Genomic DNA, 18,103 nt, shown 5'->3' on the forward strand with positions numbered 1-18,103 from the left:
AGCACGCTTCCCTCAGAATCAGGGACAGAACCCAGAAGTCCTGAGTTTTACCTGTCCTCTGCTGTCAGCAAATATCTATGAAACCCACTGGCAAAGTATGTCCCTCACTCGCTTGTGATGGCCAGTCCCCATGGAGGATGACAACCTACTACTGCTATCAGTTACTCGGTTAGCTTAACTGGCAGAGAAGTGTGCGGGCATCTAAAGGTTCAAGCCCTGCTGAGGAGCTATGGAGGTGTCAATATGATGTCACACAATGGAACTGCTTTGTTTTTCCATTTATTTTTTTTAAACCTAGGCAATTACACACAAAGAACTACATTAAAGGAGCCTTCAGGTGGCAAAATCAAGCCCTGGGAAGTAACAAAATGCCAGGATTAAGACTGACGGCGCCTTGTTATGGAATTAAAGACTGTATCATAATGCAGAGAGCCAGCCTCTATTCCATGTTAAATGCCTCTCGGATGCTGCCCAGAGCCTGCTCCTTGGTTATTTTCTTCCACTCCGGGGGGAGATCGGCAGGCTGCACATTGTACTCTCTGGCAAACTGTCGATTGAACTTTCTGAATATGAACTTCCAATAATCGGAGGCGCTGATGCTGGGGTCCGGTTGAATGTGCCAGGTGGGGTAGAATTGGCGATAATCTTTGTAGGGATGCCATTTGAATGCCGTGTTCAGGTTTTTAAATGATTTACTAGAAACTACATCAGAGGAGCACAAAGAATACACAAGCCTATCAGTTGTCTCATAACTGTAGCCCCCCAGCCCTTTAGGCCGATGCACTGATGCAAAATGCTGCTTGTGGTCGCTGCCTCCTGCTTCACAGGGGACTTTACAGAACGGACACTGCTTCCCACAGCCAAACACGCGCTTGAAGATCTCATCCTGAGGCTTGAACTGGAGCTGTGTGAAGACCATCTCCCCACCCAGCTCTTTCCATCCCAAGAGGATGCTTTCTTCCACCTGGGGGAGGAAGGTCTGGATGTCAGCTGAGAACTGCCCGACACTGGCTGTGTTTTTGAAGAGGATCACCTCCAAACTGTCCTTGGAGATGACCAGCTCTTTGCACAGTGCTTGGCAAAACTGCTCCAAGAACTCAGAGATGGTGACGGCATCTTGGCACTCAAAGCTCTCCAGAGCGTCCCGGATTTTCTTCATTATCGTGGCTAGAACCTTTCTCTCCAGTTCTCCCAAGCTCCCAGTCTCTCTGTAGTGGCTGACCAGGCGTGTCTGGATCCAGGATTTGACAAACACTTCATAGTTACTGACGTATTTCACGTAGTTATTGAAGTCCATCTCCTCCAGCAGCTTCTTCTGCATGGTGAACTGGAAGAAGCTCCGGCTGCCATACTCGATGGACTCTCCACTGCTGAGAAAGTTGTCCACTATCTCAATCCCGAGTCTTTTCTTCATATATTCCCACAGGGCGGGTCTCAGGCACCGGTCACAGAAATCAAAAGCTCTCTTCTGGCAGGCATCCTTCTCATAGTAAAGGTCTCTGAAGGTGGAGAAATACTGAGGTCTCAGCTCCTCCAGGCGACGCTGAGGGTCGTTCTTCTTGAGAAAGTCTTCGTGCATCTTCTGGAAAGTGCTGGCTGCCTCTCCCAGGATGTGAAGCTTTAAATCGACTTCGAAGGAAGCACTGGTGCGAATCTTCCCAGCGACGTTCTCCTGGAGCCTCTCGTTGATCATCCGCAGCAATTCCCTGCAGTAAGTCTGGTCGTAATCCCCTTGGGAGTGGACCTTCTGCCAAATGTACCTCCTACACTCCTCCACCAGGGACTTTGTGAACTCTTCCAATTCACGCCAATATTGCTGTGTTATAAACTCCACAGCTGCTTTGTACCAACCCAAGTCCAGATACTCATTCTTCATGCGGAAGGGTTTGCTTTGATAGGTGAGCAAGTTCTGGGCTTTATGGAGCATCTGCTTGACCAAACTCCCTCTGTTCTCCAGGTCCTTGCACAGCTGGTAGTAGACGTCTTCGTGGATTTGGCGTAGGGGTAAGCGCTCCAGCGGCAGCTCTGCTAAGGTTTCCTTCCACATCTTGGCAAACTCCCTTTCCAGTTCCTTGGGCTTTAGCTCCATTTCCCTCTCCCTGCAGTCCCGCAAGAGCCCGTCCACCTTCCCTTCAATGACTTTCATGTATCCGGCCTGCAAATGGTCTATCTTGCTCCGACCTTTCTGGATACGAATGGCCTCTTCGGACTTGCAGAGCAAATAGCTCTCCAGTTCGTGCCGGAGAAATGTCACGCTTCGGTGAAAGTCTTCTCTGTATTTCTCTACCAGGTGCAGACTCCCGGCTCCACTCTCAAAGTAGCTCTGAAGGCTCTGCAGCATCTTCTGCTCCCCACTGTGCAGCATCTGGTGAACTTCCAGCCTTAGTTTCTCAAAGGTGCCTGGACCCAGATCGTCTGGGGATTGGTTCTGGATGGTGGTTTCTGTTTTGGACATCCAGAGATGCATCTCCTTGCGGAATTCCCACTCCCACTCCGCGTACTTCACAGACAGCTGGGTATAGGCCTCAGCCACCAGGCTGTTTCTGAAACTGAAGATGAAGTTCTCGTGTTTCACGGCGTTCCAGAGGCTCCTCACCCATTCGATGAACTGGGGCATGTCCTTGGGGGCTCTGCGAGGTGATCGGTGTCTCATGAATTCAAACAGGTATTTCTTTAGTTCACACACGCTCTCGCTGTATCCCATATTCACTGGAGCCATGGGAGGGACTCCATGCCACAGCCCAGGGATGTACCAACTGTGCTTCTCCGGATCATAGTCCATGATGTCAGAAAATTTCATCTCCCTGCTTTGTTTTTCCATCCTCGCTGCAGCTTTGGTCATTTCATCCAGCTGCTCCAGGAGGTGTTTCCTGTCCCTCATGTTTTGTTCATGCGCAGACACATCACTGACGTTCTGATGCACAAACTGGCAGTTGGGTTTGTGCCCAATTTCCTCCATTCTGAGAAAGGCATGGACCACGATTTGCAGAACATCCTTCATTTCGGTGGCATTCTCCATGGCCATGTTAACGATAGTTATGTCACTCAGTCCAATAACCAGTGTGGCCAGCTCATTGTCGTGTTCATAACTATCCTCCAGCCTGGCCAGTTCAGGGGCTTTCAGGCCTTCTGTGTCTATCACCAGGATGAAATTACAGCCCAGCTCCTGCTGAAAGTTCTCTGCCACTTTAATGAGTGTCATGAAGGCTCCTCGCGTACATCGGCCACTGCTCACTGCAAACTGCAGGCCGAACATGGTGTTGAGGAGGGTGGATTTCCCAGTGCTCTGCACTCCCAGCACTGTTAGAACCAGCATTCTGGACCTTCCCCTGAGCTTGGCATGGAGCTGAGTCAGAACATCTGTCACCCACTGCAGTGGGATGTTGGAGGCATCTCCATCGATCAGCTCCATGGGAAACCCTTCCAGCATCAGGTCAGCTGCTATGCCTGGGAGATGGATGAATTGCCTTTGGATGTTCCCCATGTTCCCTTCTTTCACCATTGAGCATTCGGCCTCGTAAAATTGCCCCAACTCGCGCATGAAATGCTCCACCCCTAAGGAGCTGGCAGAGATTAGTTCGTCCAATTCCACCAGCTGTTGTGCATCATCCCCTAGAGCGCGACATTTCTCTTTATACTCAGCCCGGAGCCTAGAGAGGTTCCCCCTGGCGATGTGATCCAGGTGGAATTTCATCCATTTCAGGAAGTGATGTTTCTCGGCTGGACCCAGTTGTCCTATCCCGCTAATAAATTTAACCATCCCACTGGTGAGGTCACACTGATTCTGCTGCCTGCGTAGCTCCAACCACCTTTCTCTCAGCTGGGATCTATAGTCTTCCGGAGAGACGTCCTGTTGGCCTTTCATCCGGCACAGCTCTTTCTCCACTTTAGCCAAGTTCTTCCACAGATCCCCTTGGAGCCTCAGCATGTCCCTCTTGTACTTTGCCACATCCTGTATTTCAGCAGTGATTTCTTGAACATGCTCCAAGGCGGTCCAACATTCTCCATCATCTTCATCCACCTGGATCCCTAGCTCCCGCGCCGTCACAGCCATGTCACGGACGCTTGCGCTCTTGGGCGAGGAGGTAATGATGCCCTGTAGGGTGGCTTGCAGCTTTTTCACCAGCTCCGCACTGTTGTTGCTCTTCTCTTTCACCAGAAGTTGTGATTTTTTCATATTCAGCAGCGGGGCTAATACATTGAGGAGTCCCACCGTTTCCTTGGCTTTCCCAGCCTGACTGTTAAGGATGAAGTAGTATTTAGTGGCTGATCCCTGCAGGGATGATAACAATGCGTAGTCTCTCTCACTGATGCTCTCAGTTAATATGAAAACTGCTGAGGAGATCTCTGTTAAAAAGCTGAACTGGGGCCAGTGTGACTCAATGTCTCCTCGCAGGTTTGTAACCGCGATGGGCTCTGGGAAAAGATCCAAATTCTCCCTCCCAGCAGGGAAATACCAGGAAATCTCGACCAGCCCATCTGCGATTTCCCGAGGGACGTTCCCAGACTCCATGTCCCGATGGATGAAGAAATCGTGGTGCTGCTGAGAGGGGCTGAGAACCTCATTGAGGAGTTTGGACTTGGAGAAGCTGCAGCTCCCCAGCCGCACAAAGGAAATGGTTGGCAGTGACGTGAGCACCAGGCTCTCCTCTCTGAACCCTCTGCTCTCTGCCAGGGAGTGCGGCCTCCACTTCCTCACAATGTCCCTCATGGCCCACAGCATTAGGATGCACCTGGGGGTGTTGAGGGCAGGTAGCAGCAGAGGGAGGGCAAACTGGCACATGGACATTTTGGACAGGATCTCCTGCTGTAGGAAACTGTCTGAGCAAAGCAGAACGGCACAGAGAACATCGAGGGGGTTCAGAGAAGCCCGAGAGTCATCTTCCCTTAGAGAAAACACATGTCCAATCATCCCACCCTCCTCATCCTCACTTGTGTCCTCATCAGATGCCCCCTGCCAAAGGCTTGTGCTTCTGGCTGTCCCGTTCAGAGCCATGAGCTTTCTCAGGAAGTGCCAAGGCAAGTCTCCCAAGATGTAAGGAGTCGAGTCCTTCAGGCTGTCTGGGCTGATTTGCAGGAGATTCCTCAGTCTGAGCTTCCGGTTTCTGAACTTCTTGAGTTTCAGCTTGGACAGGACGGACTTCACGGCTCCTCTTCTCCCTGCAGATGGAAATGAAGGCGTCACCACCCGGGATGGCGTCACAGCTCAGGGCCAGTTGCACCGTGGCCTCCTCTCAGTCTCACTTCTCCCAAGATTTAGGCCTCAAGCCTTCACCTCCCTGGGTTGCAATCTCCCCATGCTCCCACTCACAGACCGGGGAAATAACTACAGACCCTAGCAGTGATTCCTCTGGGTCTTGAACTTGGCCTGAGCATTACCAGATGCAGCTACAGGTGCTGAGACCAGTGTGTGAATACAGGGACAGGACACCAGCCTTTTCCAAACAACGGATTGTTTAATCTCACCGCAGGGGACCAAAGCCTAAGAAGCAAAGGGATCTAACCCACCCAACCTCGTTCATACTCCTCTGTCTCAGCTAACACTTGGGGAGGCTTATCTAGATCCCCCCACTGGTGGGGCTGGGTGTGACATAGTGAGGTGTAGGCGGTATGATCTAGATGTCGGAGCATGTATCTGGCCTAGCAGTCAGAACAGAGCCAGAGGGCAGTATCGGGCATGGTCAGGAGACCAGCTGCCGTCAGAGCCAGGAGTTAGGAACCAAGGGTTCAGAGGCAGGTAAGTCCTAGGGCTGGAGTGTATCAGGGAAGTGGTGGAGAAAGGGCTGGACAGGAAACAGGAAGCAGGAAACTGGCTCAGCTGTGGGTGTGGAATGCATTGAGCAGCCACTGTGGTGCTGTTGCTACCGGGCTTAAATAGGAACCTGTGAGCCCTTTGTCCAATTAGGGAGCACAGTCACTTAGTGTGGGTTTATTGGGCCCAGCCGAGCTCACTGGGTTGCTAGGTGACCGTGCCCAGAGCCAGCTGGGTTCCTGACACTGGAGAGCTGCCTGTGTTTCCATTGGCCCAGAAACAATTAATTTCCCCCCGGAATTTTCTTTCATGGAGGATTTTGCAATTTGGGGGATTTGTTCCAAATTGGGGGAGAAAATCCCAAATTTTGAAATCCCAGATTCTGCCACAAAATGTACTTTCCGTTCCCTGCCCCGCTCTACATATAGTATTTGTAACACAATCCTGGCATCTTCCGCATGCTTCACAGATGGACAATACACTGAGGGCAGGTTATAGCTCGGGTGTACAGAGATGGAGACATTGGATGGAACAATCACAGGAATGTGGGGGGGCCTAATTGACTTCCTCACTGGCCAACTAGCAAGTGGGCCATGGAGACCCAGCTCTTGTTTCACCACCAGGACAGGGGGACCTGGGTTGGGAGAGGGGCCATGGGGATGTTGCTTGGACTCTACCTGCATGAACTTTGTTGGGAGAGGTCTCGGGAACCTCAGTTCCACTCCTGTCCACTGACACAGACTCTCCTGGTGTCTCGGCTCTGCTCCTCTCCACCGACGCAGCAACTCCTGGTGTCTCAGCCCCATTCCTCTCCACTGATGAGGCAATTCCTGATGTCTCAGCTCTGCTCTCTGGCATGGAGACATCCGAGTCTGGGGTCACTCCATCTAAGGATCCAAAAGAGAAGCCTGCTCAGATACCTTAGACCTTCCCACTGGCCCGTGTCCCACAGCCCCATGTTAGGTGGGGTGAGGGTGCAGGACTGACAGATGGAGCATGAACGAAGGCTGAGCTATGGAATAGGGGTTGTGTCTGCAGCCCAGACACCATGGTGATGGAGCCCTGAACTGAAGCAGTAGCATGGGAGCCAGCAAACAGAGCTGAAAACATGGGAGTTTGTGTGGAAATTTGTAAGGGGAGTTTGGGGGAGAGGTGGGGTGTTCTGTTATTGTTTAGTTGGGTTTTTTCTTTTGTTTTTGTTTTCCTTGACAGGAGCTTAGGCAGGAAGGCTATGACAGATACAGAGGCAGCAGTGGTAGTGACCCAAGAAGTGGAAGAAACAATGAAGATGACCGGATGTGGACGTTGTGGGATGTACGTTATCCTGGAGCGGGTACCCGAAGAGAGCTTCATTTGGATGAAGTGCTGCCTAACAGAGCTAATGGAAGAGAAGATCTGAGGTTTGGAGATGCAGATGGATGCTGTGGTGGAGTTTCAAAGGGGATTTGAGCAGATGATGGAGAGAAGGCAAGAGGAGGCTGAAGGGAAAAGTCAAGACTGGCAGATGGAAGCACAACTGGAGGATATGCTGCTGGATGAGGAAAGTGGCCAATGGAAGCATGTGACTACAAGAACTAGGCAGAGGAAAAGACCAGCTAGTGAAGGAGAAATAGAGCTCAGGACCAGGTTTCCTGAGTTGGAATATGAGAAGGGGCACAGCAGGCAGTAACAGAAGGTGGTAGAACAAGGAAGAAGAGAAGAACTTGCTAGTCCTACATGAAGAGGGGAAGAGTCAATGGAAATAGACAAAGTTTGGAGCCCCAGGAGGATAGAGGATGACTCTCAAAAGATTGCAAGAGCAAAGAAGAGACAAGAGGACTTGCAGCCAGAAAGAACAGGAGGAAGGCCAGAGCATCACACCAACACAAGGAAGAGGCAGGTCTATGTGATTGGTGACTCCCTACTAAGAAGAACAGACAGGCCTATCAGCTGAGCTGATCCTGAGAGCAGAGGGGTGTGCTGTCTGCCGGGAGTTAAGATACAGGATGCGGACCTGAGGCTGAAGAGTATCCTAATGGGAGCAGGAAAGAATCCACTGATTGTCCTTCACGTGGGAACAAATAATACTGCTAGATTCTCACTGGAATGCATCAAGGGTGACTATGCCAGGCTGGGGAAGACGTGTAATGAAATGGAGGCTCAGGTGATCATCAGTGGGATTCTACCTGTCCCTAGAGGAGGAGACCAAAGGCCAGACAAGATTATGATGAGCAACAGATGGCTCAAGAGTGGGATGTTTGCCCTCTGGGAGGCATTCACGGACAGAGGACTGTTCTCATGCCATGGACTCCATCTGAGTAGGGAGGGAAATAGACTTCTGGGATGGAGGTTGGCACATCTGATTAAAAGAGCTCTGAACTAGGAACTCGGGGGAGTTGCTAATGTAACCTCCATGTCTGATCCTAATATTGAAAATCAAGAAAGGGGAATACAGCAATGATGAGGGAACAGCAGTGGGTAGGAGAACGGCCAGTGCCAATATCAATGACGCTAACAGTCAGGTAGGTGATACAGCAATAGAATTGGGTGAGGAATCTGGGCAAAGCCAAGCAGTAACAACTAAAATGTCTGTACACCAGTGCAAGGAGTCTGGGTAACAAAATGGAGGAACTAGAACTACTGGTGAAGGAAGTGAAACCAGATATTATAGGGATAACAGAAACATGGTAGACTAGTAGCCATGACTGGATTACAGGTATTAAAGGGTATGTGCTATCTGACAGATTTCTTCACCAAACCATCGCTGAACCTGCAAGAGATGATGCCATTTTAGATATGGCATTCGTGAGTAGTCAGGAAACTCATAGAACAGCTGGTTCTGTCTTGGTTCGAGTTTAAACTAAATGGAAGGATAAGCAAAAATAGGTCAGCAACTACGGTCCTTGATTTCCAAAGGGCAAACATTAAGAAATAAAGGGAATTAGTTAGGGAAGTGGACTGAACCAAAGAACTCAAGGATCTGAATGTGAAGGAGGCTTGGAATTACTTTAAGTCAAAGTTGCAGAAACTATCTGGAGCCTGCATCCCAAGAAAAGGGGGAAAAAATCGTAGGGAAGGATTGGAGACCTAGCTAGGTGAGAAAGCATCTGACACATGTGATTACGAGAAAGCAGAAAGCCTACAAGGAATGGAAGAGGGGATGGATCAGCAAGGGAACAGCTTAATTGGACTAAATTGGGATGGGTTTGGATAATCACCATCCAAGAATATTAAAGGAACTGGCACATGAAATTGCAAGAACAATTGCAAGGCTTTTCAATGAATCTGTAAACTCAGGAGTCATACCCTATGACTGGGGGATTGCTAAGGTCGTACCTAAGGGAAAAAAACGTGATCTAGGAAACTGTTAGTTAGACAAAACTTGTATGCAAGGTCTTGAACAAATTTTGAAAGAGAAAGCAGTTAAGGACATAGACGTAAATGGTAATTGGGATAAAATATACCATGGTTTTACAAAAGGTAGCATGTGCCAAGCCAACCTGATCTCTCTATTTCAGATAACTGATTATCTAGACAAAGGAAATGCACTAGATCTAATCTACCTGGATTTCAGTAAGGCATTTGATACAATTCCCTGTGGAAAATTATTAGTTAAATTAGAGAAGATGGGGATTGATTTGAGAATTTAAAGTTGGCGAGGAACTGGTTAAAGGGGAGACTACAGTAGGTGGTACTGAAAGGTGAATTATCGGGCTGGAGCGAGGTTACTAGTGGAGTTCCTCAAGGATTGGTCTTGGGACCAATCTTATTAATGACCTTGGCAAAAAAGTGCTAATAAAATTTGGGCATGACACAAAGTTGCGAGGTATTGCCAATCCGGGGGAGTACCAGAATATCATATAAGAAGATCTGGAAAACTGGAAGCATGGAATTTTTTCCCAGACTAGGACCCAGGAGCCCAGACTGTCAGTGCCCCCCACCCCTAACACTATAGAGTCCCCTCCCCTAGGTGGGACTAGAACCCTGGAGTTCTGATTCCCAGTCCCTGACTGCTCTATCCTACTAGACCATAGTCTTTCACTTCCATCCTTGAAGAACTTCCAAAGTTGACCTTGAGGTCTCAGTGGGACCTGAGGCTAGACCCTACCTTCAATATTCCCTTTTCCTGCAGCAGTTTTTCCTTCTTCTCCATGGCTGGGGATATTTCCAGACCCTACAAAGCAAAACAAGTGAAAGTCTCTTAGCCTCGCGTAGGAGCCTATAGATCTGGGCCATAGACTTTGTCTAGCCTAGGGGGGGCTTCAAGGGGCAGCCTTAGATTCTCACTTCATCTCAGGAATCCCTTCGAGAACGGCAGATTCCCTGGAGTTCCAGCTTAGCCCCTGCTGGAATGATAGAGGAGGAACCAAGCTTGTAGCTGGAGCCACTGAAATTGAGCTCCAGGTTCTAAACAATGTGAAGTGGTTTCTGGTTGAGTTGACCTGGTTCAATGGAGCTAATTAGCAAAAGCACCTTTTTCCCTCCCAGGATGTTCAGAGGTAATCGTTTCCGTTTGGGTTCATGCAGCCAGAATCACCTTCTGCTCTTGCATGGGGTCCAAACACACAGGAACTAGACCCTTCCTGCATCTGAAATCTAGCACAGCTTTCCCTCTGTCCCTCTCCATACAGCCTCCTGAGATTCTGTGCCCAGTGCAGGACAACCATAAACACTTCTTAAGTATTGCCCTACAGAGCAAGTCTAGAGACCTGTCCGGTACCTTTGAAATCTGCTCTCTCTGAGGACACAGCAGCTGCATCCTTCTCTGAGGATCTGACACCTCCTGGACTCTCTGGATCATTCTTTGAGGGTAAAGCAGTTTCTGGATTTTCAGGTTCATCCTTTATTGGGGTTGTTGCAGAATTTGGTGTCACCACTCCCTTCCCTGAGGACAACACGGTTTCTGGCTTCTCGGGTTCTTCCAGCTTCTCTGGATCATTCTTCTCTGAGGACGTGGCATCTTCTGAGTTCTGTGGATCAATCTTCCCTGAGGATGGGCGACCATCTGGATTTCCTAGATCATTCTCCTCATGCGGTAGAGCGGTTTCTGGATTCTCTAGATCATTCTTCTCTGGGGATGTGGCACCTCCTGGGTTCTCTAGCTCATTTTTGCCAAAGGTTACAGCAGCTTGTGGGTTTTCTGCTTCGTTCTTCTCAGAGAATGCGCCACCTTCCGGATTCTCTGCATCATTCGTCCGAGTTACGCACCCTGCAAAGGGACAACAAATAGATCCCTCCTAAGTGCCTTACAGATTTCTTTGCAATTCCAGGAACTTCCTTGGACAAGAGTGAAGGGAGACGTGTCTCCATGGCCCGTTCAGCCCTCGGCCGCCCCTCTGAGGCTGCCGGCTGCTGCCTTGCATTTTAGTTGAATCAGCAGTGAAGGAAAAGGTTAAAAATAGTGAGAGAAATCCTGTGGTCTACGGTAAAAGGGCATTACATTGGTGGCTGTTTGTGGGACTGTGACAGGTTTTTTAGGGCAGGGGTCAGAACGGGGATTTGGGGCTAAATCCTCAGGTTTCAAGTAGGGCTGTCAATTAATCGCAGTTAACTCACGCGATTCACTCAAAAAATTAATTGCGGTTAATCGCACTTAACAATAGAAAACCAACTGACATTTATTAAATATTTTTGGATGTTTTTCTACATTTTCAATATTGATTTCAATTACAACACAGAGTACAAAGTGCAAAGTGCTCACTTTATATTATTATTTTTGATGACTAATATATGCACTTTAAAAATGATAAATAAAAGAAACAGTATTTTTCAGTTCACCTCATACAAGTACTGAAGCGCAATCTCTTTATTGTGAAAGTGTAACTAACAAATGCAGATTTTTTTGGTTACATAACTGTACTCAAAAACAAAACAGTGTAAAACTTTAGAGCCTACAAGTCCACTCAGTCCTACTTCTCATTCAGCCAATCGTTAAAACAAACAAGTTTGTTTACATTGACAGGAGATAATGCTGCCTGCTTCTTATTTACAATGTCACCTGAAAGTGAGAACAGGCGTTTACATGGCCCTTTGTAGCCGGCGCTGCAAGGTATTTACATGCCAGATATGTGAAACATTCATATGCCCCTTCGTGCTTCGACCACCATTCCAGAGGACATGCTTCCATGCTGTGGTTAAAGGGGAGACTACAACGGGTCGTACTGAAAGGTGAACTGTCAGGCTGGAGGGAGGTTACTAGTGGAGTTCCTCAGGGATCAGTTTTGGGACCAATCTTATTTAATCTTTTTATTACTGACCTTGGCAGAAAAAGTAGGAATGTGCTAATAAAGTTTGTGGATGACACAAAGCTGGGAGGTATTGCCAATACAGAGTAGGACCGGGATATCATACAGGAAGATCTGGATGACCTTGTAAACTGGAGTAATAGTAATAGGATGAAATTTAATAGTGAAAAGTGTAAGGTCATGCATTTAGGGATTAATAACAAGCATTTTGGTTATAAATTGGGGACACATCAATTGGAAGTAACAGAGGAGGAGAAGGACCTTGGAGTATTGGTTGATCACAGGATGACTATGAACCGCCAATGTGATACGGCCGTGAAAAAAGCTAATGCGGTCTTGGGATGAATCAGGCGAGGTATTTCCAGTAGAAATAAGGAGGTGTTAGTACCGTTATACAAGGCACTGGTGAGACCTCATCTGGAATACTGTGTGCAGCTCTGGTCTCCCATGTTTAAGAAGGATGAATTCAAACTGGAACAGGTACAGAGAAGGGCTACTAGGATGATCCGAGGAATGGAAAATCTGTCTTATGAAAGGAGACTCAAAGAGCTTGGCTTGTTTAGCCTAACCAAAAGAAGGCTGAGGGGAGATCTGATTGCTCTCTATAAATATATCAGAGGGATAAATACCAGGGAGGGAGAGGAATTATTTAAGCTCAGTACCAAGGTGGACACGAGAACAAATGGATATAAACTGACCATCAGGAAGTTTAGACTTGAGATTAGATGAAGGTTTCTAACCATCAGAGGAGTGAAGTTCTGGAACAACCTTCCAAGGGGAGCAGTGGGGGCAAAAGACATATCTGGTTTTAAGACTAAGCTTGATAAGTTTATGGAGGGGATGGTGTAATGGGATAGCCTAATTTTGGCAATTAATTGATCTTTGACTATTAGCGGTAAATATGCCCAACGCCTGTGATGGGATGTTAGCTGGGGTGGGATCTGAGTTACTACAGAGAATTCTTTCCTGGGTGTCTGGCTTGTGAGTCTTGCCCACATGCTCAGGGTTTAGCTGATCGCCATATTTGGGGTTGGGAAGGAATTTTCCTCCAGGGCAGATTGGCAGAGGCTCTGGGGGTTTCTCGCCTTCCTCTGCAGCATGGGGCAGGGGTCACTTGCTGGAGGACTCTGCACCTTGAAGTTTTTAAAGCACGATTTGAGGACTTCAGTAGCTCAGACACTGGTTAGGGGTTTGTTACAGGAGTGGGTGGGTGAGATTCTGTGGCCTGCGTTGTGCAGGAGTTCGGACTAGATGATCATAATGGTCCCTTCTGACCTTAAAGTCTATAATTTTTGAGTGCAGGTTTTTTTGTACATAATTCTACATTTGTAAGTTTAACTTTCATGATAAAGAGATTGCACTACAGTACTTGTATGAGGTGAATTGAAAAATGCAATTTTTTTTGTTTTTTACAGTGCAAATATTTGTAATAAAAATAGATATAAAGTGAGCACTGTACACTTTGTATTCTGTGTTGTAATTGAAATTAATATATTTGAAAATGTAGTAAACATCCAAATATATTTAAAATAAATGGTATTCTATTGTTGTTTAACAGCACGATTAATCGCGTGATTAATTGCAACTAATTTTTTTAATTGCGATTAATTTTTGTAATTGCTTGACAGCCCTTGTTTCAAGGAATGTTACAGACATGCTGGGGTCGATCTGTTAGGAAAGCCCCACTGAGAGCCTGGGACGCAACCCAGGAGTCCTGACTCCTAACCCTCACTCCCCGCTGTAACCATTAGTTCAACCCGTCACCAATACGCAGCCACGTCACAATATCTCCTGGCTCCATTTTATGTCTCTTCTACAGAATCCCGCTAAAAACTGAACTGGCTCAGAAAGCCCCAACTCACGGCGTCCCGGGGGCTGTAGATCCGGCGGGAAGTCTGGGAAGAGGCTCTGCAGACACTCCAGGAACTGCTCACAGCCGCGCTCCCCCTTCCTCTGGATCTTTATCAGCAGCCTTCGGATCCTCTCCCTGGGCTCCGAGAGCTTCTCCAAGGCCTCGTACTCCTCCTCGGTGACTATCCCCAGCGAGGCCACTTCGTCCAAGACGGGGTCGGGGGTTGTGAGAAGGAGGGCGATGAGTCGCTCCCGTCCCCGGCGGATCGTCTCAAAGGCCATTGGGCCCGGCTCCCCGGGGCTGGGCGAGGCATTTGGAGAGAAACAACTTCAGATTGTGTTTGTAACTCCCAAAAAACCACACACAACTCATCCACTGCAGCACAGCGCCCCCTAGCACCACACGGGGGTATTGGGGCCAGCCATGACTGCCAGGGGAGAGCGCCCCTACTGACCCCCTGCCCTGCTCCCTGCAACACAGCGCCCCCTAGCGCCACACTGGGGTATTGGGGCCAGCCCCGACTGCCAGGGGAGAGCGCCCCCTACTGACCCCCTGCCCTGCTCCCTGCCGCACAGCGCCCCCTAGCGCCGCACTGGGGCCGGCTCTGATTGCCAGGGGAGAGCGCCCCCTACTGAGCCCCTGCCCTGCTCTCTGCAGCACAGCGCCTCCTAGCGCCGCACTGGGGTATTGGGGCCAGCTCTGATTGCTGGGGAGAGCGCCCCCTACTGAGCCCCTGCAGCACAGCGCTCCCTAGCGCCGCACTGGGGCATTGGGACCGTTCCTGACTGCCAGGGGAGAGCATCCCTGTCCATAGGGTTACATGGGGGTCAGGCTGGGGAGGGTCCTGGGCAGGAGGAGGCTGGTTTTCCAGATGCTCCCTGCTGGGCACCCCTCCCCAGCCCACTCCCGGATCCCACAACCCCCTCCCTGGCCCCGCTCCAGCCCCAGAGCCCCGCAGCCCAGCGGGCACTGCTAGAAGGAACTCACAGCTCAGGGGAAGAAATGGCCCCTTCTCTCCCGCAGCCGGCTGCTGTCGGGCTCCGTTTAGACGGCCGGGTACCAAGGAAACGAAACTGAAACTGGAGCTGGGCGCAGGCTGGGGCGGCTGATCGGTCCTGCCCTTCCCTCTCGGCTTCCCTCCCTTCAGCCACTGCCAGCCTCCTCCCCCATGGGCTCAGCCCTCCCGCCTCCTGCAGGGTGGGGTCCCCTCTCTGGATGGCCCCCTCCAGCCTGGGTGTCCTGGTGCAACAGCTGCTTCAGCCAGACTCAGTTCTCCAGCTCAGGGCAGGGGGACCCGTGGGAATTCTCTACCCTGGGCTACACAGGTGGGGGGGAAGAGCAGGTGGGCTAGGCCAGAGGTTCTCAAACTGTTGTTGTTGTTGGCGGGCCCCTTTTCCAGTGCAGTGTCAATCAGGGCCCCCCCAGCCGAGAAACTGATTGACAAAAGTAGATGTGTACTTCATAGAAACACTGACCCTTAGTAACGCTTCAAGAAACAGAATACAACAGCACTTCCAGCTGTCAGGGATATGGAGGTGCCAGCCCGCTTCTTACCGCAGAGCGTCTCTACCCTTGGTGTGATGGGTGACAAGCAAACTTGTCAATCATTCTCCACTTCCAGGCGGGACCTGAACTTTCTCTTCAGAGCTGTCACGGCAGAGAATGATGCTTCACACATCTGTGTTGTTGGGAGAGGTAGCGACACATTCCGGGCTTCTGTAACCCTAACTGGGCCCGCCACAGCAACGGTTGGCCAAAACGGGCAAGGGGTCTGTCCCTGAAACTTAATTTTCAGTGGGCGGGCACAGGCTAGCTGCAGCTAAGGACCCCCTTCGGTCCGCGGACCCCAGTTTGAGAACGCCCATCTAGCGCCCTCGTCTCTGGGGTCTGTTCGGCACCAGGCATGATGGGCACCTGATCTCGGTCGGGGTCTGTGCAGCGCTCGACAGGAGAGGACGCTGATCCTGGCTGGGGTCTCCATGCTGCCCGGATAAAAAAAATGAATAACACTAATCATAGGGTTGGAAGGAACCTCAGGAGGTTATCCAGTCCAACCCTCTGCTCAAAACAGGACCAATCCCCAACTTTTTTTTTTTTTTTTGCCCCAGATCCCTAAATGGTCCCCTCAAGGATTGAACTCTCAACCCTGGGTTTCTAATGATTTCAAGCATTCTCATTGGGCTGCAGAGTTAAACTGGGGGGTTGAATGCCCCCTTCTTCCCTGCAGCAGTTCCCCTTTCCTTTCCCGGTGCTTCCACTCCCACCCCCACTAACATGATCTGCTGGGGAAGAGTGATAATTGCTATTGTTCCGTGTCATCATTAGACTCCAGAGTCAACCTGGGGTGACATTATACACAGGAACACTCCTCACTTCCCCGTGTCAGCTCCCAGTTGCCTCCACCACACATGAGCTCTACTCCCACCCCTCTGCTGAGACCATCAGCAATGACAGAGTGAAAACATATTTTGAAGGGTTGTCGTTAGGCTTCAGAAATAACAGGAGTTAAATTATAGACATGAATCCTTGTTCAGTCTCTCCACGGCAACTCCCAATTACCCCACCCCGCGTTGGGGTCACCCGCAGGCCTTTCTCCTGCCTCATCAACCAAAATCATCAGCAATTCAATTTACACTGATGCGCCTGGTGACATCCTTAGTTTCAAGTGTGAACAATCCAATGGAGACAAATGCGGCTCAGAGCTATTTTGTCAGGCTCTCTGCAGACTCAGGCACCCGTCGTACTGGTTGGATGGTTTTCTTTGCAGTCCCCCCCACCCCCGCCACCTTCCAGTGAGGGCTAGAGAATTAATTTGTGAAACAAAGGCTGAGGTGCTGCAGAATCGAATTATGCCACACCGGCCTCAGAGACACATCAGCCAGGCTGGGTGTTGGGGAGCAGGGGAGTGCTCTTGTGCTTATGGCCCAGGGAGGGATCCCAGGACTCCTGGGTTCAACTCCCAACACCCTACGTGACCATGAGCAAGTCACTGAATCGTACTGTGCCTCGGTTTCCCCTCCCTAACCTGGATCTGTCTTGTCTGTTTAGACTGTGAGCTATGAGGGCTGGGGACTGGCTCCTACAGAGCTCAGCGCCCCCATTGTGTGTGCGCTGATCTCAGTGACCCTGGAGAAAATCTGCAGTGACCCCACGGACGCCAGTGGCATCAGGGCTGGGTTCTGATCTCAGTGACCCCAACAAACTGTGTCTTTCTTGCCAGCAGCAACTGAGGAATTTGCCCCCCATGCTCCACGTGCAATCACCGAGCTGTGAGTCAGAAATCCTGCCTTTGCCCTTCTGCCTGCTTCTCCGCTGCCTGGCATTGCGATGTCCCGTCCCCTCCCGACGTCACAGGTGGGAGCGCTTTGTAGGGAAACCGAAGTGTGAATTGGAAATGTGTTGTCCTCCCTTCACCCACTGGCCCTCTCTCACGCTGATCTGGCTCATTACAGCACCTCAAGCCACAGGTGCCAACTTTCCCCGGCCCTGGCCCCGCTCCTGCCACGCCCCCATTCCAAACCCTTCCCCAAATCCCCGCCTCGGCCCCTCCTCCCAGCGCTTGCCACGTGAAACAGCTGTTTTGCGGTGCAAGCGCTGGGCGCTAGGGGGAAAAAGCGGGCACGTGGCACGCTCAGCGGAGGATGTGGAGGCAGAGCGGAGGTGGAGGTGAGCTGGGGCGGGGGGGTGGGGAGCTGCCGGTGGGTGCTAAGCACCCACCAATTTTTCCCTGTGAGTGTTCCAGCCCCGGAGCACCTATGCCTCAAGTGGCAAGTGATTGGCTGGTTTGGGGGCTTTCCATGCCCTAAGCTGCACGTGCGCACACACACACACACAGACAGACACACGGACTCTGCCAATTGGTACGGTTCATTTATGATGTATAATGAAAGCCTGAATGGAGCTCTCTGCATTCAAATCTGCTCTAACCACCAGACCTCACTCCCCTCCGAGGGCTGGGGACAGAACCCAGGAGCCCTGGCTCCCCACCCACCCTGGCCTAACCACCAGACCCCACTGCCCTCCGAGGGCTGGGGACAGAACCCAGGAGGGGAGTGCACAGTCCATCCTCCCCGTCTCAGATAACTCTTCCAATCAGCCCTGACGTCACCACCCTCCCCTTTGCTTCCCACCGAGCTCTGAGGGGTCCAGCGTTGGGCTCCCACGGCTTTGGGGATGCTCCCCCAGCCCTCATGCTCGATCAGTCGATTCCAACGCCAGGTGGAACCGCTGTGAGCGGCTAGGCTGACCTCTGTGGCACAGGACGGAGATCCTCAC

At 50.5% G+C, this 18,103-nt stretch overlaps 1 protein-coding gene across 1 annotated transcript; it reads right to left on the bottom strand.

The window, feature by feature from the left end:
- Positions 1-263: 263 nt before the first annotated feature.
- On the bottom strand, positions 264-14,984 carry LOC101936456 (interferon-induced very large GTPase 1-like). The gene is made up of 6 exons (XM_065591205.1): positions 14,816-14,984; positions 13,839-14,128; positions 10,452-10,940; positions 9,840-9,905; positions 6,430-6,639; positions 264-5,160 (listed from the first exon to the last, which is right to left on the bottom strand). The coding sequence occupies exons 2-6, from the start codon at positions 14,107-14,109 to the stop codon at positions 440-442; spliced, it is 5,757 nt and encodes a 1,918-aa protein (XP_065447277.1). The 5' UTR covers positions 14,110-14,128; positions 14,816-14,984; the 3' UTR covers positions 264-439.
- Between the last annotated feature and the right edge of the window lie 3,119 nt (positions 14,985-18,103).

This window comes from Chrysemys picta, chromosome 4, assembly GCF_011386835.1.
Source record: "Chrysemys picta bellii isolate R12L10 chromosome 4, ASM1138683v2, whole genome shotgun sequence".
NCBI classification, from domain to species: domain Eukaryota; kingdom Metazoa; phylum Chordata; order Testudines; family Emydidae; genus Chrysemys; species Chrysemys picta.